Here is a 22,900-nt window from a genome sequence, read left to right as displayed (position 1 = left end):
ATCATAAACAAAGTCACCTGCATACTCTCTTCTCATTGGTTGAGTTTCTAGTTGGACGGAGTTAGTACTTGGTGCCCAATAAACGGGACTCCTTCAAAGAAACAGCCGGCAGCAGAACTTCATTGGACGAAGGAAAGTACTTGAGTTAATGAGTTAATGCTGTCTCTTAATGCTGAATTTTCTTTTCGTCAAATATGTACACGTCTCGTGATGCTGGGGAGAACCATACTTTTTGATGGTTGCTATAGCAATGTTTTGGTTTTTCTATATTCAGAGTTCAAGTATTGAGGGCGCTATTTATAATCAGTGGTTTCGTAATTATTATAATTTGTTGCTGGAGCGAGCAGACTGGGTGTTAATAGCCAACGGAACAACAAACAACGGAACACATTTGGGATTAGGAAACACCATGCCTCCCACACAGTTGACCAAACGACGCTGGGCGATGCTGTTTCTGTTCACCAGTTACTCCATGTGTAACGCGTTTCAATGGCTCCAGTACGGAATAATCAATAACATATTCATGAGATTCTACAACGTGAACTCGTTCGCTATAGACTGGATGTCAATGGTGTACATGCTCACCTACATCCCCTTCATATTCCCGACCATCTGGCTTCTGGATAAAACCGGACTCCGAGTGATGGCCATCGTGGCTTCTTCTATTAATTGCCTTGGAGCCTGGATAAAGGTGGCCAGTGTCGGGCCCGATTTATTCTGGGTCACGATGCTTGGCCAGTTTGCGTCTGCCCTCGCCCAGGTGTTCATACTGGGAATGCCCTCCCACGTCGCGTCGGTCTGGTTCGGCCCCGATGAGGTCTCATCCGCCTCCTCCATTGGAGTCGCAGGGAATCAAGTAAGTAATCTGCCACCCATCATGGGTTCTTCATCAATAACGTCGTATAATAACATGGGTAACCCATGTTATCAGTTCGTTTATTTTTCGGGTGAACCTCAAACTTAAGTCAAAGTCCCTATATATGAGGGTCATTATGTTTGGCTTACAGTAACATTATTATGGGAAGGCTTACAGAAACATCAAATGAAAAGCAGAAGTAATGTTCTGTATAAAATATGATAGCAAATGAAGGGCGCAGAGTGCGCAGGGGCCAGGGGTCCCGTCAGAGTATTCTTTATTATTCTCTCTCTCTCTCTCTCTCTCTCTCTGCCAAGTCATGTGATATTTTTTTCTAATTTCCATTCAATGTATGTATCCAAATGGGTGTGTTATAATTAGGTTGGCATGCTGCAATTCCCCCAGTTTACCTGGCTCATCTGACTCATCAAGCTAAGTCTGCTTGAACCAGCCCTTGTCCACACACTCTCACATACCCACAACACCACATTGAGGCAGGGGAGAAACTCTTCTCAGGGTTACCATACCTCATCTAAAAACCAACCCCTAAACCCAATGGGCCTCACCCCTCCCCAGGCTGACTCAGCACCCCACCCTCCCCCTCCAACCTGGAGACCGACGGCCTGGGCTGGTGGAGGTGTCGGTGGACGTGGCAGGGGTGTCTGGACGGACTGGGTGGAGGTTCAGCAGTGGCAGCTCCTCGGAGGGCTGGTGGCAGCCTGTGGTATTCTCCTGTCTGTAGCCATCACGTCACACACTCCCACAGTATAGATCTGTTTGGTGAGAGTGCAGGAATTGCTGGCCCTTATGTATGTATCTCCCACCTTTGACGTAAGGACCAATTGCCTCAGGGGGTGAAACTGTGCCCCCCTTTCCCTTAGGATAATAGCCCTCTGGGGAGGGGTTGAAACTGCGTTAACAGACTCAGTGAAACTGTTCTGGGCTTACTCTGCTGGAGGGGAGACTGGTGTATCTAAACATTAATTAGGGGCATTTTCTACAACTATGATGTGGCCAGTGCTTTTTTTGCTTTTAGAAGTCTCATCTGTCCTAGTAGTCACAACATAAAGTTGCACTGGGTGCCTTTAAAGGCACCCAGTGCAACTTTATGTAAACATTCAATGAAAAATAAACATTCAATTTCTAGTCTTTTTTACACGTAGTAAGTTTCAATAACTCCATACCATTACATATCGACATTCAAGGAGCAAAGATGAGACGTCGTTGTGTGGTGAGAACTGATAGAAAATCGTAAACAACAACAATCGCCGGTGGGGAGAAGCCATTTTTCCATTGACTGGAAGCCTGCTTTATTTATTGTACGTTACAAAAAATAAAGAAAATGGCGGCATTGTTGTTATCGATTTTGTATCAGTTCTCACCACACAACGACGTCTCATCTTTGCTGCTTAAATGTCGGTATGTAATGGTATGGAGTTATTGAAACTTACTACGTGTAAAAAAGACTAGAAATTTAATGTTTATTTTTAAGCCTCGAAAGTTGCACTGGGTGCCTTTAACCTCTCTTAGAAGTCGTGACAGGCAACGGAAACACATAAACCAACATCTGAAAACGGGGGGAATCAAGCATTTTGTCATAGGCTACTGTCCAACGAGCAATGACAAGACCGAACAATTTCACCGATCAAAAAACGTTCAGAGCAGCTGCCAGCGAAGGACATAGGCTACAGTAGGAGAAGGAACTCCTTATCTGATTAGATGACAACATCTTATCTTTATTTGAGGATTGATTGTGAACATTTTATTTCTAATAGATTATTGAGTTTGACGCAATTTTCTGAACTTTATAAGTAATATAACTTTACCCTAGAGATATAAACTATAACAAAAGCATATTAAACCAGGAACGTTAAACAACACATAAGGCCACATAATTCAAAGATGGGTAGCCTATGGCTATCTTTCAAAAATGGGCGTATTGATTGAGAAATACAGATACCTTCAACATTTTTTAAACGAATTAGCAAGGGAGACGAACCGATTAATCAACAGCAGTTAAAGCATTCTCGGTATTCTGGGGGATTGAGTGTGAGTGGATTACGCCGTAGCCCGTTTCATCATTCACAATCATATTGGGGTAGGGGAGCCCTATGCGTCCATTCTTATAGGTGGAGTAATGTAGCCAATTAACTGGATTTGTTTTTACGCGGCAGAAGTAGGCCTGCTTGAATGAGCTGTAACCGTGGAAACGACAGTGTGGAATCATTATTATCTTTATGTTGGAGAGAGCAGTGGGCTTTTGTAGATTGAGGATCTTACTTTTTATTTTCATGCAATCGATGCAGTGAGTGAAGTAGTTGGAATCTGTAGCCTATATTTTCGTTTAAGAAGGCCTATTTATATCAACTGGGAAATGGATGTTAAGGCCGATGCAAACGATAGAACAATTGTGGTATTAGGCAAAAACATGCGTCCTGTGGACACACAGTTGTACAAGCGACGCTGGGTGATGTTGTTTCTCTTTACCAGTTACTCCATGTGTAACGCGTTTCAATGGATCCAGTACGCAATAATCAATAACATATTCATGAGATTCTACAACGTGAACTCGTTCGCTATAGACTGGATGTCAATGGTGTTCATGCTGACCTACATCCCCGTCATATTCCTGGCCATCTGGCTTCTGGATAAAAACGGACTCCGAGTGATGGCCATCGTGGCTTCTTCAATTAATTGCCTTGGAGCCTGGATAAAGGTGGCCAGTGTCAGGCCCGATTTATTCTGGGTCGGGACGCTCGGCCAGTTTGCGTCTGCCCTCGCCCAGGTATTCATACTGGGAATGCCCTCCCGCATAGCGTCGGTCTGGTTCGGCTCCCACGAGGTCTCCACCGCTGTCTCCATCGCAGTCGCAGGGAATCAAGTAAGTTTGCGTTGAGACACATGTGCGTTCAGTCTGCAGCCTTTCTGCGGTCTACATTTTGCCATGTTATTTATGGGCTTGCTGTAGTTTTTGCACGGACGTCCAAGTAGGCTGAAGTTTCTACAATATATAATGTAATCTATAGAATATTATATCCTATTCTACCTATTTCTTTTTTTATTTAATTTGTCTTTCCTCTCAAACCGACTTTTGGGTTTGCAACTCTTGTCTGTAGATGAGAGATGCGTAAAGAGTAGATGCTTAGAGGATGTTATGAGTTTGTGTGTTATGACGCACACGCACGCGCGCACGTACATGCACGCACGCGCACATGCATGCATGCATGCAAGCACAAACAGACGCGTGTAAACAAAAAAAAACACGCACTGCATTTTACAGCGAACCAAGTAAAGGAAATGACGTGTGGGGCGTTCCGCTGTCGTGGGTATTCAGTGTTGCTGCTGTAGTGTTGATCAGGCTCTTGGCTCCAGGTATGTGAGGCTCTTATTTTTCCCCTCACTCAACTCCGGAGGACTTTTATCTTATCGAGCTCACACTCCGAATAATCAGACTTCAAACAAAGTGCATCCAATTGTGTTAGTCAGCTGTCGACGTCTTGGTTCGATGTTGTGTTCAAACAACTTTATCAAAAGTCTATAATAGCTAATATCGTGGTTTGTTTGGGCAGTTTTGTAGGTGGGGTAAACATAAAGTGACTTTAACTCTCTTGACTTAAGCAATGTGTTAGTTAGAAACCATGATGACGCTGCTTTTCTGCGGGTTTTCTGTCTGTTCGGTTGCAGGACGCACAGCGTTAACACTAGAGAGACACGAATCACAAGACTCGCATGCACTGGCAATCGTTACAACTGCCGATAATGTTTAGTTTATTGTGAATATCGTCCTAGTTTTCCACTGGTAATTGATAGGATATGCTTTTGCTTTATTTTTTTCATCCTCATTTTTGGAAGTAACCGGGGGATATAAATGAAGTGAATTCGCGTAATAGCGCTGCTAAAATATCTTGGACATCTATTCAATAGTGTACCCATGTAAATATTAACAACACGGAAGAAGGTTAGTTTTTTTCATGACTTAGGACCTATCATCCTATAACGTACAGGCCTATGACACTTTCTATCAAAGGTTTGTCTACCACGACGAGTGTGAGAGAAACATGAACATTCTCAAGTTTTCAAAAGAGTTTGTTTCTCATGCCAAAAGTACTATATTTTCAAACCATTTTTGAATCTTCTTCAATGTCCAACGGACGTCAGCATATGGTGCATATATTTCTGATGACTTTGCAGTCTGTGGAGTGTCATTCTCAGTGGACTTTTGTTTCTCTGTCTTGCCTTCCCCTTTTTCTTCCCACCATAATTGCCATTCACATAATACAGAATCATAGTTGCCATGTTTCAATAGTAATAGTTGAGTTACATACACCAGGTGTCCTCGAGTAGTGCAACCTAGAAAATAAGGCGGGCATCTCTAGAGATGCACAAGTTCTACCATTATTTTGTCACATGACTTTTAAAGTACACAGCCAAGTGTGTCAGAGCAAAACAGGCTTGGCTTGTTCAGAGCTCTGGAACACCACACGCTGTATTTAAACTATTTGCCTGAATTATCAGCAGTTACTATTCAGGAAGTCGTGTTCAGGAGCACCTTCTGTGAGCTAACTCAAAGACAAGAGGGTACTTCTTTCTCAAAAACTCACAGAATGGAGGAATAGCTCTTCTGTACTTACGAGTATCCAAACATCCAAACTGGTTGGATAGTAATTCCCAGGCCTTAGCGGTAGACTCTCACCCTGAGCGAATGGAGCGGGGAAACGAGGTGGGAAATTACCACCAGCTGAAGGTGGAGGAGGATGAGGAGGATGGCCTATCCACCGTGCCCTCTGCCCCAGCCGGCTCTCCTCTCTTCCCCCTCATGGAGACTCGGCTGTACAAACGACGCTGGCTCATGCTCTTCGTCTTCGGCACGTTCTCCATGAGCAACGCCTTCATGTGGCTTCAGTACAGCATCATCAGCAACATCTTTGTGCGTTTCTACGGCGTGAACGCCATCCGCGTCGACTGGCTGTCCATGATCTACTTCCTCACGTACATTCCGCTCATCCTGCCTGTCACCTGGTTCCTGGACAACCGCGGGCTCCGGGATGTAGTGGTGGCGGGCTCGGCCTTCAACTGCATCGGAGCCTGGATCAAGACGAGCACGGCCCGCCCTGACATGTTCGCCGTCACCTTCCTGGGACAGTTTGTGTGTTCGGTGGGCACGGTGTTCCTCCTGGGCATCCCGTCCAGGCTGGCCTCCTTGTGGTTTGGCCAGCAGGAGGTTTCCACCGCCTGTTCCATTGGCGTTTTGGGAAACCAGGTGTGTCTTCGTATCCACTGCGCTCAAATAGGCTGCATGCCAACTTGTGTTGACCTCAGTGTACCGTGGTACTCTTCTGAGTTGGTGTGTATGAGCAATGCTTTGCAAGATAGGTTACTGTGGCTGTATTATGTGCGGGATGTGGCTCAGCACTTTTTCCAAGAGCAATGCTTTGCTTACGCTTTAGGGATCTTTTCTTTGCCCCCATCTGCCCTCCTTAATGCATGATCGCCTTCCTTTAATGTTTTTTCCCTTGCAAAAACTAATTTCTTCCTCCTCTTAATACAATCTGTTTCTCTTTAGTCACTGGGCTTCCAGAAGTGAATTTCTCTCTGCTTGGGTAACACTTTTCTGCAATGTTTGGTTTCTACTTTTTGAGACTGCCTCAAACATTACACAAGAGAGTCTATATTATGGATGCAAATATTTGAACATATTGATGGGGGAAATTGTCTACTTTAACCTGATTTGAGTAAAAGTCAGCAGTATTTTTAATTCATATTAGGAGCCAGGACAACTGACTTTTCAACACTCAAACCTCTGTCTCCCAACGATCACACTCCTTTGGCTTGGCAGAATGCATGCTACAAGTGTCCGTCTCAGTGATCTAAGGAGAGAGCCCTGTGTTCCTTCATTAACTAAACTACATTACTACATGACGAGCTGGGACGTGGTTGCACTGCTCATATTGAGAGGGTGGTGCCTTGTTCACAACAGGGGACCTACATCTCGGGCCAAAGAGAACATTGGTTAACGCAGAAGAACAGTTCCTCAGCAGATTTGACTCGAGAAGTGGTCGAGTCGTAATGTGTGGTGTAAAAGGAGAGATTGTCTAAACTATGTGGGCTATTTAGCTGCAAACTCATCCCACGTTTTTTCTAATTTGTATCAGGGAAAGAAGCGTTCTTGCAGAACGCGACAGGAGTTTGCAGTGCAACCCTGATGACCCTGTCTCTTCCTTTGTACTTTATATAAACGTTAGCATTAATAAAACAGTCTCTTTATAACGCATGCATTTGTTCTGTAACGCGCACCTGCTGACTGGCCCCAAGCAATGCTTTGTGGTTTGTGCTTTACTCGCTCACAACTTAGATTCCATCTCTCTCTGCTAACATGTTCCATGTTTGCCATACATTTAAGTTGTTTGAGTGGGTCAATGTGTGTGTGTGTGTGTGTGTGTGTGTGTGTGTGTGTGTGTGTGTGTGTGTGTGTGTGTGTGTGTGTGTGTGTGTGTGTGTGTGTGTGTGTGTGTGTGTGTGTGTGTGTGTGTGTGTGTGGAGATGCTTAAGTTTAATCAACACGTTTTCTGCTTTCCTCATCACCCAAAGGTGGGCATCGCCATCGGGTTCCTGTTGCCCCCCATCCTGGTGCCCAACGTGGACGATGTGGAGGAGCTGGCGTACCACATCGGCGTCATGTTCTACATCACTGCTGGCGTGGCCACCCTCATCTTCGTCTTGGTGGTCATCGGTAAGTCCTCAGAGCACATGCTGAACAGCGTCACAGCAAATTCTTCTATTTAAATTTTGCTTACTTTGTAATAATCCCACAGTCCAGACAATCTCTGATTCCTTTACCCTCCAGTGTGTAGGGAATAAAAAATGTTATTAAATTACGCTTCCCTTTGTGACTTAAATTGTTACAATGGAGATTGTGTAGGGCTAGAAGCAAAGACACACATTGATTTGTTTGAGGTATTCTTTTCTGGTGTTTGTTGTTCTTCACCCGCTCACCGGTCCTCCCACTGTTTCACACTGTCTGAGCTTCGTTGTCTACAACAGCCCTGTACAACCCACTGGGCGAGCAGCAGCCATGGTAATCGGTGTAATTGCTGCTTCTGGCCATAACTCAGCTCCGCCCCTAGGCTCAGTCACATCACTGCTCTAACTCCCTCATGGGAGTGGAACTGACCGGCAGTCAGAGAAGCACACCAATGTAACAATGCACCTTGAGAAAGTAGGCCGGTGTCTGTTGACTGTTATTAAGGTTGGGTTTGGTTATGTTAGGTCTGGTTTCTGTTTGGTCATGTTTGGTTTGGTTTAGTTTATGTTAGGTTTGGGTTATGTTAGGTTGGATTAGGTTTGGTTAATACAGGATGTCAATCCAGTACTCTCTAGGGCAATCCGTAGATCTTCCATGTGAAGATATTTTTTACAAATGCCCATCCAGCAGAGCCTTGTTGCATTAATGAGGGATATAGTGTAATTGTTTGTGCTTGTTCTTCCTTGCGGTCATGCTCAAATGACCGTGTCAATAATTCAGAGAGACATGGAAAGGCAAAGATAGCCAATACGAGTTAGAAATGGAAATGCTCTCACTCTCTGCTCATCTCCTTTTTTATGCTTGGTAACGCAACACAGCGATTGTAATGAAATGACACAAAAGGTGAACTTAACACTTTTGACTGACCATGAACACTTACTGTAATTGAGGTTCCCTAGTGTGTGAAGAAGAGGGACGAGAGTGTAGTTTAATGGGTTCATCTGAGGACAGACTTGTACCGTATCAGTGATGTTTATGAGTTGGCCGGGGAATCGCAAAAACATGTAACTGGAGCTTTGCTTACAAGGTGTATGAGTCAAGTTATGGACATACATCAGAGTAGATGTAATTATTCACCATTGCCTCTTTCCTTTATTTCACTAAACATGTAATGTTAATTACAGGACGTATATTTTAGAAAATGCAAAGAAATGCAATAATCACTGTTAATTCTTCATTGAGGGCTACAATGTAATATAGAAAATACAAGGGCACAAATGTTGTCAGATATGTGGTTTCATCATTGAGAGATGAGTAACATGTCAGGAGAGACAGTACAGAAGTAGGGCAGTAGAGTGTCGTGTACAGAGACAATACCACACTGGGCGGAATCCCGTCCCGCTGGTATTCCTGTGACCCTCTGGGTGGAATCACCTCAGGGTATTCCTGTGTCCCTCTCCTTCGAGGACCAGTTTTTCCACACGAGAGCCACATTAGATTCTTGAAGCCTGCTTCTCCACCTGCTGCTCAGGTGTTTCACACTTGGTCCCTCTGGGGGAAATGGGCGGTATTCCCCATCTATCACCTCTCCCCTGGGCCTCCAGGGGCGCTGTGCCGGAGCCGGGTTACACACGCACACACGCACACGCACACACATGATGCGTATAAGTTCTTGGTTATATCATCTTCACTGTAAAAATACACAAGGCATTTGACAATAAGTGTGTGTACTGTGGAGGAGGCTGTTTCCACGTGGACAGAGATGACGTTTGTGGTTGTGGGCCCCTCCAGTGTTCCAGGAGAAGCCGGAGCTTCCCCCCAGCCAGGCCCAGGCCCAGGCCAGGAGCCTCTCCCCGGACCAGTACTCCTACAAGGCCTCCATCGGCAGGCTGCTCTGCAACAAGTCCTTCATGCTCCTGGTGCTCACCTATGGTGGGGGTCTCTCTCTCTATCAAACTCCCTTCAAACTATGAGTTAGAGGACAGACAGAGAGACAGACAGACATAATAAACATGGACACAATAATGTATGTTAGGCTGTGGGTGGGTGGGTGGGGGGGGGGGATTTAAGGATGCAGTCCAAAACATCCTCCATCAATTTGTTTGTAAGAGATGACGGTTTAGATTATTATCGTTTTGAAAAAACAAAGGCACGCTGTAGATGTATAGTCCTGTTTGCTTCCTGTTCGCACGTCCATGCATCACTGATTATTTCAGCATTGTGCCTGTAGATGTTTATACAGACCGTAAGTCAGCTGATAATGACATAATGTGGTATAATCAGAAGGTAATTATCAGCTGTTTTGAGAGATGCATTTTATTTTATATTTTAAGCTATAGAGATTCAAGATTATTTATATACAAATATACGGTACTACTATTATTTTTATTGGCTCCTCTGCCTAGCAGCAGCAAACAAGATATATTATCTGTAAACGTAATACAATTTAAACAAATATAAATCTTAATGAAAATTGAATAGCAGCAGTAATAATTATTATAATTAGAAAGAGAGCAATAGTGCAATAAACATGTTTTTCGTTCCTTCACTTGCGGTTACAGCTGATGAGTAACAACTTGTTACTTGTTACTTGTAACAACCTGTTGCTAACAAGTTGTGTGTGAGAGAAGAGATAATGGAACTGGTAAGATGGTGTTATCTTTGCTCTCTGCAGGGCTGAACGTGGGCTGCTTCTACGCCGTGTCCACGCTGCTCAACCGAATGATCACAGAGCAATACCCGGTGAGTTCCAGCTCCCACTACTGCCATCTCCATCTTCATTCAGGTTCGGGCTATGATGGACTCGGACCGGCTGATCAAGCAATTGGTGTCGTAGATGATTTAAGGAGTTCTTGATAATGGGATCCCTTGATATTTGTATATCTGTCTTTCGGTCAGTTTGTTAATGTTATTATCTCTCCTCTGCAGAAGTATTATTTGGTTAATGCTATGCTCCATGTCAACATAGCGCCTCATAAAAGCAGTATCCTGCCTGGGTTATTTATCTCTGGGAGACGAACCGATTGAATAAATAACCAAATGTACGACTGAGACGCATAGATCAGGCGGTGGACTCCTGTTAATGTGTGATAAACCAGGTCCTTCCTGATAAGATGATGGGTTTGAGAAGGCCACAAGCTAACCTGAGGTTTCCCTCCTAGGGTGAAGAGGTGAATGCTGGTAGAATCGGGCTGACGATTGTCATCGCCGGCATGGTGGGGTCCCTCATCTGTGGAATATGGATGGACAAAACCAAGACCTACAAGTAAGGGGTTTAACTTGATGAACTCTGAGGCTAAACGACTCTCAGACGGGTAGGTGGACCCGTGCTGTTTGCTCAAGCACAGACCAACAATGGTTTCAGAGGTGGAAGATAAACAAACACAGTTATCTTGTACACACAGAGCTCTATTCTCAGTCTCTAGGCGTGCTTTTGTGGATGAGCCTAAATTAATTTAGGACTGCAGTTAACTTTCCGCTAACTTTGCTGTGCCAGATCCCCTTTCCCTAACACCATATGTCAAAGCTATGCACAGCCGGCCCCAAGGGTTTTTATAGGGAAGATGCAATATCTAGGGTTAGGGTTATGTAGAGGATTTTACCTCAAATTACCTTTTTTTTTTTTTTTTTTTTTTGCACAAATCAGTCCGCTTAAAATATCATGAAGCCCATAGTTTCATCCTCAAGGTCAGTTCTTTCTTCATCCTCAAGGACTTCACTCGACACAGTCGATGAAGAAGCTTGTTTGGAGACGTCTCCGTCAATAAAAGCTTTTTCTACAAAGCTGCCACTGGAAGGAATCCTTTGGGAAGGGGGTCTGTGTCTAGCTGTTAGCACCGCTCTTGGCTAGATGGAAGGTGTATTCTGATCTAAGGAAGCAGTGCAATTCAAACCGTAATCACCTGTGCGGCAGGCATTCCCAACCACCTGCTTTTCCTAAAAGCATCCAGTGAAACGTCTAATACGAAAAACAGTGCGTATATATAAATATTATATTATGTCTAAACAATCCAAAAAAAGTTTTGTGTGTTATTTTGAAATGTGACGATGTTAATATTAAGGGGACTTCTCTGGTCGGTGTACTCTGCTTTTATCCATGACTGAATTCCTCGTGCCAACTATATAGTTTGAATAAAATGTATTAAAAGAAAGCGGTTATGATTGCACACAATGCATGTGATTTAAGATGGTTTAAATTGTAATATTCAGCATTGTGAAACCCCTCTACTCAAAGCAACCTTTTGTTTTCTCTACCTTTCTTCTCCAGACAAACCACCTTTGCGGTGTATCTCCTCACCTTCATCGGGATGCTGGTCTACTCCTTCACCCTGAATCTGGGCCACATGTGGGTCGTGTTTCTGACCGCCGCCATTCTAGGGTACGTATTGATGAACACCATGGTGACAGCATCCGGTTGTTTCTATTGGTCTACTGGCATGTAGGACACAGGGGTGTCCTGCTGTGAGACAGAAAACTCACTGGTCACCTACATCACAGATATAAAGCCCTGACCTAGCACCAGCTGTAGGTACAAACTCACTGGTCACCTACACATCACAGATATAAAGCCCTGACCAATCACAAGCTGTAGGTACAAACTCACTGGTCACCTACATCACAGATATAAAGCCCTGACCTAGCACCAGCTGTAGGTACAAACTCACTGGTCACCTACACATCACAGATATAAAGCCCTGACCAATCACAAGCTGTAGGTACAAACTCACTGGTCACCTACATCACAGATATAAAGCCCTGACCTAGCACCAGCTGTAGGTACAAACTCACTGGTCACCTACACATCACAGATATAAAGCCCTGACCAATCACAAGCTGTAGGTACAAACTCACTGGTCACCTACATCACAGATATAAAGCCCTGACCTAGCACCAGCTGTAGGTACAAACTCACTGGTCACCTACACATCACAGATATAAAGCCCTGACCAATCACAAGCTGTAGGTACAAACTCACTGGTCACCTACACATCACAGATATAAAGCCCTGACCAATCAGAAGCTGTACGTACAAACTCACTGGTCACCTACACATCACAGATATAAAGCCCTGACCCATCACAAGCTGTAGGTACAATCTCGCCTGTAATAAGTTGTCTTTGACCCGGGATGATGCAGGTTCTTCATGACTGGATACCTGCCTCTGGGGTTTGAATTTGCTGTGGAGCTGACCTACCCAGAGTCGGAGGGCACCTCCTCAGGCCTCCTCAACTGTTCTGCTCAGGTTAGTGTGTGTTTGGGGGGGAGGAGGGGTGAGAACTGATTGTTCACACTGCCAGTAAACCACTGAAGGTTATGTGTAATTAGTGTAACTAGAGTTTTCAAAGCCGTAGCAATATGTGGAAACCCCAGTCGACAATGTAACAAATTTCTGAGCGCATAATATAATAAAATTTTGCCTATAATGTTACAAAGTATAACATTCATTCACCACATATGACTCTTAAAAGCAGTGACAACATTTAAATAACTTTGAAGTGGTGTGAGAAATACAGACTTTCTACTCCTCATTCACATATAAGGTAATTTAAATTTCCTAAGAAGAAAATACTACCTCAGGGGGGTAGTATTATTCAGGAGATTTTCAGGGTACTAATGTCAGGATATGTTGTTCACACATACGGCACATCAGGAGAATATCAGGACTTACATGTGCGTCTGAAAGCAGCTAGTGTTTGAGCATTGATTACATTATATAGTCAATTTATGGTAACAGGGGTAATTGTTCACTGGAAAGTGTAGTACACTATGCATGCAAATCAATTATTTAATAGCTTTCACTGTTATTCAGGGCTGAAAAGTGCATTGACATTTTAACTTGCAAGGCAACTACTATTGGTTAGTGGAAAATAATAATTATCGTTGAGATTAAACACCTATTCCAGTGTCCTGGCCAAGGCAGGCAGCAGGAGCCTACAGTCACACATAGCATACACACAAAACATAAGAAAAATAAAACAACTAAAACAGTCCGCAGGGGGGAAGGGGGATATCAATATCGCAAGGCATTTGGGGAGGCTCAAGGTAGAGAGAAATACTACGTTTGAGCAACAAAGTGTGAAGACATTTCGGGAGGCTCAACGAGGAGAGTAATATTACATTTGAGCAACAAAGTGTAGTCTTGTGGTGGACTCTATAGACATTATTCACCATACTGTGCTATTGAGATGTTTTCGTTGTGTTCTAGGGACACTGTCTCTTTAAGATCACGTGACTTGTGTGTTGATATGCCAGTCTGCGCGATGTTTGAATTTAACGGTTTTTATATGACAAAATGAACGACCTGCCGCAATTAATACAGTCTATAGACAGAACGTCTTACCTGGGAGAGTTTGTCGATTGGCGGAGCAGTTATGTTTGAAAACATATTACCTGGGCGAGTGTCGCTGCGGTGTGTGCGCGCGTGTGTTCTTACCTGCGCGTGCCGATGGTGGAGCCGTTATGTTTAAAAACATAATGTCTTGACGTGTGTGTGTGTGTGTGTGTGTGTGTGTGTGTGTGTGCGCTGCAGGCTGCTTGGCACACGCGCACATGACCAACTAGAGTAACTGGTGCGAAAGGCCTGCTATTATAGTAGTAAGATGAGCAACAGCTCTGAGGTCCTCCTCGTTGGACCAACACAGGTCTTACTCTACACTAACGACTGCTCCGCCTTGCAGGACATGGGCAGAAGATATCAGCCCAATATGTAGTGTGGCCATACGATACACAAAGAGGACCCTGCTTGGGGCCACTCAGGTTAAAAGGCACTGACCACGCAAAAGCTGACCGCTGTGGACCTTTGCGGACCACTGCCAAATCAGAGGCACAGGCTCTGTTCTGTGACCCATCATACCTCCCAGTCCCGTACCGTTGTCACACAAAATATTGCTCTGCTCGCCATGAGACTTTGGCTAGGGGGGGATTGGGATTGGGCCCTGGGCTTACGACGGCCCCTGTGTTTGTAATAAAATGACAACCTCTTTGAAGTCTACTTGTACTAATTTCAGGCACCTGTCGATGGGACCAGTGATTTAAAAAAGAAAGTTGTTTTGTCTCTCATGGTAACCTTTGAACAAATATCCCTCCAGCTGTTTGGAATCATTTTCACTATCAGCCAAGGAAAGATCATGGATAAATGGGGCACACTGGCTGGAAACATCTTCCTCTGCGTCTTCCTACTCATTGGTACCATATTGACAGGTAGAGCACACCTAACCTCTCAAAAGCTATTTCTGTCTAACATGTCTAACAAAATATATTGTGCTTTTAAATATCAGGATAGGCCCATGTATGCATAGCGTTAACACGTGGCATCCGTGTACTTGCATTGCCCCCTAGTGGCTTAACGATGGTATTGCTTTATTAATGTTTTTCCCATTGAGCCTATAACATTTTTTTTTATAACGTGTTATCCCTCAAGTGGACACTGATTTCCACCTTCCCCTGTAAACACTAAAATTGTTTACTTTTCCATCATGCTGTAAAACCATGAATACTCGCTGTTTTATTGCCTTCATTGTGTTTTTACAACAGGATTCATTAAGTCAGATCTTCGACGGCAAAATGCCAATGCATCATGTGACCCACAGAGGGGGAGCGTAAGTATACCCGTCTGTGTGTGTGTCTGTGTCCACTGTGCGTGTGTTTGGAGGAGGTGGGGTGCTCTGTTGCATGGCTGCATACTTTATGGCTGTCTTGGAGCAGACACTTAATCCTCTGAAAGGAGGTGTGCTGCCTGGTAGCGTGGCTGTCTGATGGCATGGCTGCTTGGTTGCATGGCTGTCTGATGGAATGGCTGCCTGGTTGCAAGGCTGCCTTCAGTGGCATCGGAAGGCTATCTGGGCTGGCGTCCACAATGACAGGCCTCAGAGGCTTCTCCTGCTTTTGGGTTTTTGGATGAGCATTGTTACAGCTTCGATTTTTTTTGTTTTTATTTGTATGGTGCCAAAAACAAAATCTGTTTTGATAACATTGCTGGGACACTACTAAACAGTCCAAGATAAAATATGAACATTAACCACACAACCATTTTAAACAAATTAATTCACACTTTGCATGCGCTTAAAAATTTCCCCTATCTTTTCAGCACATTCTGAACTAAAACTAAATGACGTCTCACTAATAAAACTCCCAAGCCTTTGATTTAAAGCTCACTTTTTTCGTTATTATAAGTTATTATAGATTCACCTACATTATTTATTATTTTATAATAGGAAGTTACAATTGCTTATGGTAAGTGCTTATAGCTATATGGTGTATAGTGTATAGCAGGTGGTAGGCATAACATAGATGGCATACAGGCTATCTACCATATGCTAACTGCTATAGGCCTACCCTGTGCTAATGGATATATACCTGCTATTAATATGAAAGGAAGCACAGGGTGAAAAGCAGTTAGCACGGGGTAGGCAGGTAAAATATGGTATATAGTGGTTAGCATATGGTATATAGCGGTAAGCATAATGTATGCTAACTTGGGGTTTTGTTGGTTGACGAGAGGTCGGTTCAGGCACCGTGGATACCGGTGCCTGAACCCCAAGCTATGGTTGCAGCCCACAGGTTCCTTGTGTTCGGCGAGGGAGTACGGGGCCACATCATCCGGGGGCTTCTGCAACAGCGCTTATGACACTAGCCCGCCGCCTCATTAAAACAGAACGCACACATAAGCTCAGGTAGGGCCTTCTGGTGTCTGATGTTGAGGCAAAACTAAAGACCACATGTTCAAATATCCCAAATACACATTGAAACAAATTACACTTTATCTTTATAATATAATACAGACAGTTCAACTCAGATGAGATACATATTCTGAGAATACCTTTTTAATGATGATAAATACTTTTGTCCAGTGGAATTTTCTCCACTTTGTAACTTTAACCCCAATGTAAAGGCTGTGATTTAGCCAGGGTTCCGAGCCCAGAGATAACGCCTATTGGAAATCTAGAATGATCTAAGCGGTACCAGACTTTTATTTGTGAGTCGTGAAGGCTAGTCTTCTGTATCGTTCTGGATAATAAACCTCTTAACTCACTGGGGTATCTCTTTGGTGAGGTCATGCACATCTTAACTTATGTACTTTATCCAGTTAAAATGAATGCAGTGATGTATTCATTTATGAGTTTTTTGTCATGCATGTGCATTAATGTGGTGTTCCGATTGATTAGTATTCTCTAAGGACTCAATGTAGGGTATGTGATTTGACTTTTTTTTTTCATTTAGTTTGATTTATTCAATCAATGATTTATTGATCGATCATCTCAGATGTTAGTATCTTAGTAAAGCCTTATTTAACCTCGTAACCTAATCTAATTTATTATGTGGTAAATGGTTATGTGATAAATGGTTGGGCGATTCCATTTTATTATTTTCTCCTTTTACTTACAACTGGACATCAATGCACATTTAACAACTTTAAAAGTTTTTGACCTCAGTGGAATTTGTTTTTCTGCCAAGGCTGTTGATTAATTGTTTCCAGGTCATATATTTTAATTAGTCGGCACATTAGCTTAATGTTTTGATGTAAGTTGCAAGTCAATATGTATTTACATGCATGTTTGATATAGGGAACTATTCTTCATGCTAATCTTATCTTTCATACATTTCACAGAAAAAATCAAGCCTGGATGACGGTGTCGATAATCCTACAACACCGAAAGAGGCCAGGTTGTGAGGCAGACTTGTTCTAAACGTCTTGTCTAAGGAGCCGGACGACTCTTCACAGCCTCAGACAGCATGACGAAAGCAGGCAAATTACTCGGGTGCACACTCAAACATAATGGTGGTGAACAGCAAGCTGCTTTCCCTAAATGCTCATTTGAAGAGGAACACATACAAACTGAATAAGATAGGATGTGTGTTTATACTAAAACTATCATACTGGTTGGACTTGTGACCAAAGTGTCACGCAATGGCTGCTAAGTAATCCAATCAGATAGTCGGAGTGAAACTCTACCTCGGCAATGAGAAACGACCCCGCCCTAAAGGCTTACGGTTCCATCTTTTCACCAATGATTTCCCTCCTTATCGGTGAACCCCCGAACTGGTGAAAGCCAAGCCTTTTATCTAGTGGTTGATGAGCTTGTTGGCTCAACCATTCTCAGCCATGTAGGAACCGGAGGGTGGCCCTCATGCCAAATGCTGGATGGAATAAAGCAGCCATTGGTACAAATGTGTTCAAACTGTCATGTGTAGTAGCATCAGTTGCACTTGTAATTGCACACATCATTTCTTTGTGTTAGTCCTGTTGGTTTGGGAGTGTTGTCAAATACAATTTGAAATGTATAATTGTTGACACATTTATTAAGAATGATTGTATTTAAGTGTTCTTTATCTCTTATTTTACCTGCTCCTCGCCAAATTATTTTTCTAATATTTTTAATCAAGTGTAATATTTTACTGACATTTCGAATCGCTGAATATTCCAATTCTTTACATTGATAAAGGTATTACTTTGTTCTTATTTAAGAATGTGTATTCTAATTCTACTTTAAACACTGCCATTTCTGTGATGGCTGTTTCAAGCACATCACCGGCCTCCTCAAATGAATCAATTACATATCTCTAATCACCTTTCAATCTGCGGGCTAGGCCCGTGCATCTGACTACATTTTAAAGGTGAAACCTAAGTCTGTTTACTATTGTTATTTAAATATGCTGGTGTGGTTGTGTGGGAAATATTCATTGTAAACCCATTGACATGCATGATTCTGAAAAGACAACTTGTGTTCAATCATTTACAGTGGATGGATTTTATGTAATATATTGGTGATATTAATGTAAATTACCTGTTTTGATAAAGTATGAAATAAAAGCAATAATACAACCATAATGAAACTGGTACTCAAAAGGTTTATTGGTGAATATTCTGTGATTACTCTGTAATACACATCAAGAGCTTATATTTCTCATTACCCTTCAAACAATTGGTCAACAGATGGCAAAATTTTTCACCAAGATACTCTCCTGCATGTCAAATGTTTCTTGACATTGGCTTTCTTGACAAGAAAGCCAATGGAGTTGCATAATCATAACATTCTCAAAACTGGGTTAGGTGATACTGATATTAAATCTAGAACATCACAATACAATACCAAACACGTGGATAAGGTAAAATAAAGTTAAACCCATTATGCAACATGTCCCCAGTCTGACTTTGCTGAGAATCCTGTTCTCAGGCTTAAAGCAGTAACTAGGGCGTGAGTTGGCGGGACTCTTTCCACGTGTTTATTTAATTCCGCTTCTTCTGTCGCACTGTAACTTCTTCCTGGTGTTCGGAAATACACTGGTATCCAATCAGCATCCCCACGATAGAAACGCCTTGAGAGAAACAACCAAAGATATATCAAGTTTATTCTCATTAAATACCTCAAAGTTACGAGTAACGCACTCGCTAAAGTCTGCAAATTGCATCTTGGTAAAAAAAAAAATATTGTGGTGGTAATGCAGTATAACGAAGAACTCACTAGCGACAATAAGCGGTGCCATCACTCCTATGGTGACGGGAGCGGTTTTGTAGATGAAGGCTTCAGACAGGAAGTGACCCAGCGCCAGCACAAAGGTCCAGAGGGTGATGTGGTAGAGCCTGGCAGAATCAAGGCAAGGTTCTTTGTTTTATTTGCATTGGATCTGAGGTATAGATCATCTCGAATATTTCATCAGACAGAGTAGACTGCTGTAGGCTGTTTGTTGGTCAATATTACGTTTTATTGTGGATGTCGATGGCACACGCACAGCGTATAATAGAAGCTAGTAATGTCCAGATTCCGAATGTTCGTGCTTGGAGACCATTCACTAGATTGGGAAACAAATAAGATTAATAATAATCACTATAATAATTATCATGATTAGAAATTGGTAAACCTTTGTAGGCGTATATTGGTTTGTACTTTATTGGTTATGAAGTACCTAATTTTTAACTACATACCAAGTTTCAGCAATGTTATATAATACATTATATAATATATAAATGCTTAATAATTATACACACACACACACACACACACACACACACACACACACACACACACACACACACACACACACACACACACACACACACACACACACACACACACACACACACACAGGCCCTATGTACACAAATACATATAAACAGAAATATTTACACAAATTCACATATATTAATGCACATTTTTCCTTTAACTGCTAAAAAGACATGAAAGTACGTTTCTCACCAAACTGTGGCATCCCTGTGTAAAGTTTCTCCGACAGAAAGCTGTGGTCCCTGAAGCTCTGCACTGTGTTCCCCATGGCGATGAGCGACACCATCAGCAGCCAGCTCCTCAACACGTTCATGAATTTACTCATCATGACTGGCGAATACGATATACCTGTGGGACGACAGTTCTGTGTCAAATGTGCAACCATTAATAGACAAAGGAAATACTAATGATGTTTACCGATGTGCTTATGTTTTTATGAGGAGTTAATGTAAAGAAACATTGCATTTGACTGAACCATTGGAAGTATAACATGGACTAATCATACAATTTAGCGTGCTCAGTATATTTAGAGATACATACACATGGAGATATCCATGTTAAATACGAACACGTATAGATTACATTACCTGTTTACTTGTCGCGTTACAATGTCCCCATGTCATAGAAATATGAAGAATGATGAGATATGAAATGTTGTGTCGCACGGACAGAGCTGTCAATCCTCGACGTTGAATTCGTCCAATGAGAATGTCCGTAAAATGGCGTCATGGCGTCGCCCCATTCATAGAATGGACGTTCGTTATTTGGTCCCGCCTTGTTTCATCATCCAGCCAATCGCTGCACACCACTAGCGATCACCTGTAGTACGGGCCGTTGTGGTTCCGCCCACAACGTCTCTGATATGCGCATGCGCCTTCACTTAGCTGCTCAGTTGCTGTAGTTACCAGGAAGCTTAGCTGGGATGGCCAACTAGGCTACCCTCTTCGAGATAAATTCATGTTTATCCTCGCGTGTTCGGTATGTAATTACAAAGACATGATAACCGAGCACAATCCGAACCATGACCGTTCACAAGGCTGACATAAACCCGCTAAAGCAACCCAAATGTAAACTGTATTCATACAAATATAAGCCTTGACATTTAATACTGGCTACCTTTAAGCTAATGCTTGTTACCTGGTGTCTGACAATGTGATGCCAGAGATGGAATTGTGACCGTAACCGTTCAGACTTGGCGTTGATCTATTTGCAGGTCTGAGATGGCATGGTAAGCCGAGGTGCCGGACTCCACAAAGCTTTTCATCTCGCAGCTCTTCCGGCACTTTGAAGAAATGCCATCTGTGGTCAGGGATGAAGAGGATTCAGAGTCCCACCTGGAGGATGAGCAGGAGTGAGTGGAGGCGCTGATTAGATTTGCAATAGGTCAAACGGTTGTGTTTCAACTCCTACTGTGGGTTATTAGATGACATCGAAAATAGTCCCTTGGTTGAACTCATAATAATTGGGCTGCTTCATGAGATTAAGGGTAAACATTATGATGGCTAGATAATGTTCCCTAAACCCAAACCCTTTTATATAGCCTCATACATTACTAGTAGTAGTAGTAGTAGTGGCAGCAGTGCTAATAGTATTAATTTGACTAAATCAGGGTATAAAATCATATCATTATCATATCTGTTATTGTGCTCAAAATATAATATCAATCTTGTTTTTGTTTGAAAAAAACACATTCTTTAGAGTACGCTCAACCATTTACTTGAGTGTGTGTGTGCAAGTCCTCATGTAAAACAGTTATCAACGATTGAGCAATTCATTCATTATTATTTGAGTGTCTGTCTTTGAGCGACCCGACAGAACAAAACTATTGTAATGTTCTTCACTCTTAAAGGAACATGATGGCTGCAGAGGGCATGGTTACATTAGTGTCGTGACCCTGTATTATTGATGGCACCTTAGAGAAACCCATTAAAGACGTCCACAAGCATTCATTTTGCACAATTGATTACCCTTCTCCTAAGGCTGAGGCGATGCAGCCAACCACATTATCCTATATATCATGACATTGTGTTGGAGCAGTTGGTCTTTCTCATTTTTCTCTGGATATGCGTGATTTCGGTAGATTGTTTGTGTCTGGGCAATGCACTACTACATTCTTATGATTTTACTAAAAGTAAAAAGAAAGCATCTTTTCATTTTGACATACTTTAGCCTATCACTGAAGAGCTGGTTTGAGCAGCTCCTGTCAAAGCACTAGAGCACTGAGACTACCTTGCTTTGTGTGTAGCAGTTATTTTATAGCATGAAAGTCATGTCGAAGAGAGCTATGCCATCAACCAGCTTCCCATCTCATAGCACCTGCGTCTAGAACTATCATGAATCCTAAAATAATGAGTTGCTCCTCAGACTTTCTGAAACAACACAATTTAAAATGTATGTATTGGGTGAGCTTCCTACTCATGTGTTCTCCACCTCTCTATTATTCATGACTGTAACCATAACATTAAATACAGTTCATCTCAAGGTGTCATTTTTTTTACTGTGGATTATTCTGGTCTTCTGGGTTTAGCTTGCTTGAGGGTCTCTTGATTTGTTCGACCAGGATGTTGTTTATAGACGTGTTTCTTTATCTCTAAGAGACCATCCTTGCATCGCCTGGAGTGGCCTTAGCAGGAGGATCCCTGTCCTGGTGTTCTGCGCCGAGGCCATTATCTCTAAAGATGGGAATCTATGCTCTATTGGAGGTACACACATACGCATGCACGCATACACATAAACACGCACATGCAAACACACACACACACACTATCTCAAAGGATGTGAGTCTATGCTCTATTGGAGGTGTACACAAACATACACACATATAAACACACACACACATACACACTATCTCAAAGAATGGGATCCTATGCTCTATTTGCGGGGCCCACATACACATACAAACACACACACACACACACCAAGACTCACACTATCTCAAAGGATTCAAGTCTGCTCTATGGGACGTACACAACACTATTCTGATGTATCCCAATCACTACTGTGTGTAACATGTTTGTTTTTATCAATGAAAAAACGGCAACGTGTGTGTAGCTTGTTGTGTTTTTTTGTGTTTCCTACAGAGCGATATAACATGGCCTTCAAGATTGTTCGCACAGAAAGTCGCCTAGTCAGAGGAATACTCACAAACCATGGATTCAATGAGGTTATGTTCTTTCCATAATATAAAATCATGTTATGTTGACCTTTTGTGTGTGTATGTGTGTGGGGTGCATGTGTGTGCCCGAAAGCTTGGCAATCTGTTTATGTTTGTGTATTTGTGAGTGTGTGTGTTTAGGCTAT

General features: G+C 42.6%; 3 protein-coding genes across 7 annotated transcripts in view; 2 read left to right on the top strand and 1 right to left on the bottom strand.

The window, feature by feature from the left end:
• Positions 1-71: 71 nt before the first annotated feature.
• Positions 72-18,431, top strand: flvcr2a (FLVCR heme transporter 2a). Of its 4 annotated transcripts, none has more exons than XM_060052265.1 (11): positions 4,124-4,228; positions 5,138-6,116; positions 7,445-7,586; positions 9,390-9,530; positions 10,273-10,340; positions 10,760-10,863; positions 11,866-11,976; positions 12,735-12,840; positions 14,687-14,798; positions 15,132-15,196; positions 17,206-18,431. In XM_060052265.1, exons 2-11 carry the CDS (start codon positions 5,559-5,561, stop codon positions 17,266-17,268), a joined length of 1,470 nt encoding a protein of 489 aa, XP_059908248.1. In that variant the 5' UTR covers positions 4,124-4,228; positions 5,138-5,558; the 3' UTR covers positions 17,269-18,431. The 4 variants fall into 4 exon arrangements, with proteins under 4 accessions (XP_059908245.1, XP_059908246.1, XP_059908248.1 ...); XM_060052264.1 differs by lacking the exon at positions 17,206-18,431 and adding an exon at positions 16,151-16,270; XM_060052262.1 differs by lacking the exons at positions 4,124-4,228; positions 5,138-6,116; positions 17,206-18,431 and adding exons at positions 72-856; positions 16,151-16,270.
• Positions 18,427-20,335, bottom strand: erg28 (ergosterol biosynthesis 28 homolog). Of its 2 annotated transcripts, none has more exons than XM_060052275.1 (5): positions 20,188-20,335; positions 19,793-19,948; positions 19,298-19,388; positions 19,061-19,179; positions 18,427-18,914 (listed from the first exon to the last, which is right to left on the bottom strand). In XM_060052275.1, the coding sequence occupies exons 2-5, from the start codon at positions 19,926-19,928 to the stop codon at positions 18,826-18,828; spliced, it is 435 nt and encodes a 144-aa protein (XP_059908258.1). In that variant the 5' UTR covers positions 19,929-19,948; positions 20,188-20,335; the 3' UTR covers positions 18,427-18,825. The 2 variants fall into 2 exon arrangements, with proteins under 2 accessions (XP_059908258.1, XP_059908257.1); XM_060052274.1 differs by having other exon boundaries at positions 19,793-19,964; positions 20,188-20,316.
• Positions 20,336-20,464: 129 nt separating this feature from the next.
• ttll5 (tubulin tyrosine ligase-like family, member 5) overlaps positions 20,465-22,900 on the top strand; it is a 43,769-nt gene continuing 41,333 nt past the window's right edge. Inside the window, 4 exon segments of the mRNA XM_060052441.1 lie at positions 20,465-20,578; positions 20,814-20,951; positions 22,196-22,302; positions 22,681-22,763. Coding sequence (XP_059908424.1) covers positions 20,893-20,951; positions 22,196-22,302; positions 22,681-22,763 — 249 coding nt within the window. The 5' untranslated portion in view covers positions 20,465-20,578; positions 20,814-20,892.

The sequence above is a fragment of the Gadus macrocephalus genome, chromosome 5 (genome assembly GCF_031168955.1).
Source record: "Gadus macrocephalus chromosome 5, ASM3116895v1".
NCBI classification, from domain to species: Eukaryota; Metazoa; Chordata; class Actinopteri; order Gadiformes; family Gadidae; genus Gadus; species Gadus macrocephalus.
The sequence above is the reverse complement of the archived record's forward strand: the minus strand, read 5'-3'. Positions and strand labels throughout refer to the sequence as shown.

Bases quoted from the DNA above. Each gene is read 5' to 3' on its own strand.
- flvcr2a (XM_060052262.1), top strand. From the start codon at position 236: ATGGTTGCTATAGCAATGTTTTGGTTTTTCTATATTCAGAGTTCAAGT. The intron at 7,587-9,389 runs GTAAGTCCTCAG...GGGCCCCTCCAG, and splicing joins CTTCGTCTTGGTGGTCATCG to TGTTCCAGGAGAAGCCGGAG. The intron at 12,841-14,686 runs GTTAGTGTGTGT...ATATCCCTCCAG, and splicing joins TCCTCAACTGTTCTGCTCAG to CTGTTTGGAATCATTTTCAC.
- erg28 (XM_060052274.1), bottom strand. From the start codon at position 20,223: ATGACATGGGGACATTGTAACGCGACAAGTAAACAG. The intron at 19,180-19,297 runs GTAATATTGACC...TGATTCTGCCAG, and splicing joins ATCGACATCCACAATAAAAC to GCTCTACCACATCACCCTCT. The intron at 18,915-19,060 runs GTGAGTTCTTCG...GTTTCTCTCAAG, and splicing joins GGCACCGCTTATTGTCGCTA to GCGTTTCTATCGTGGGGATG.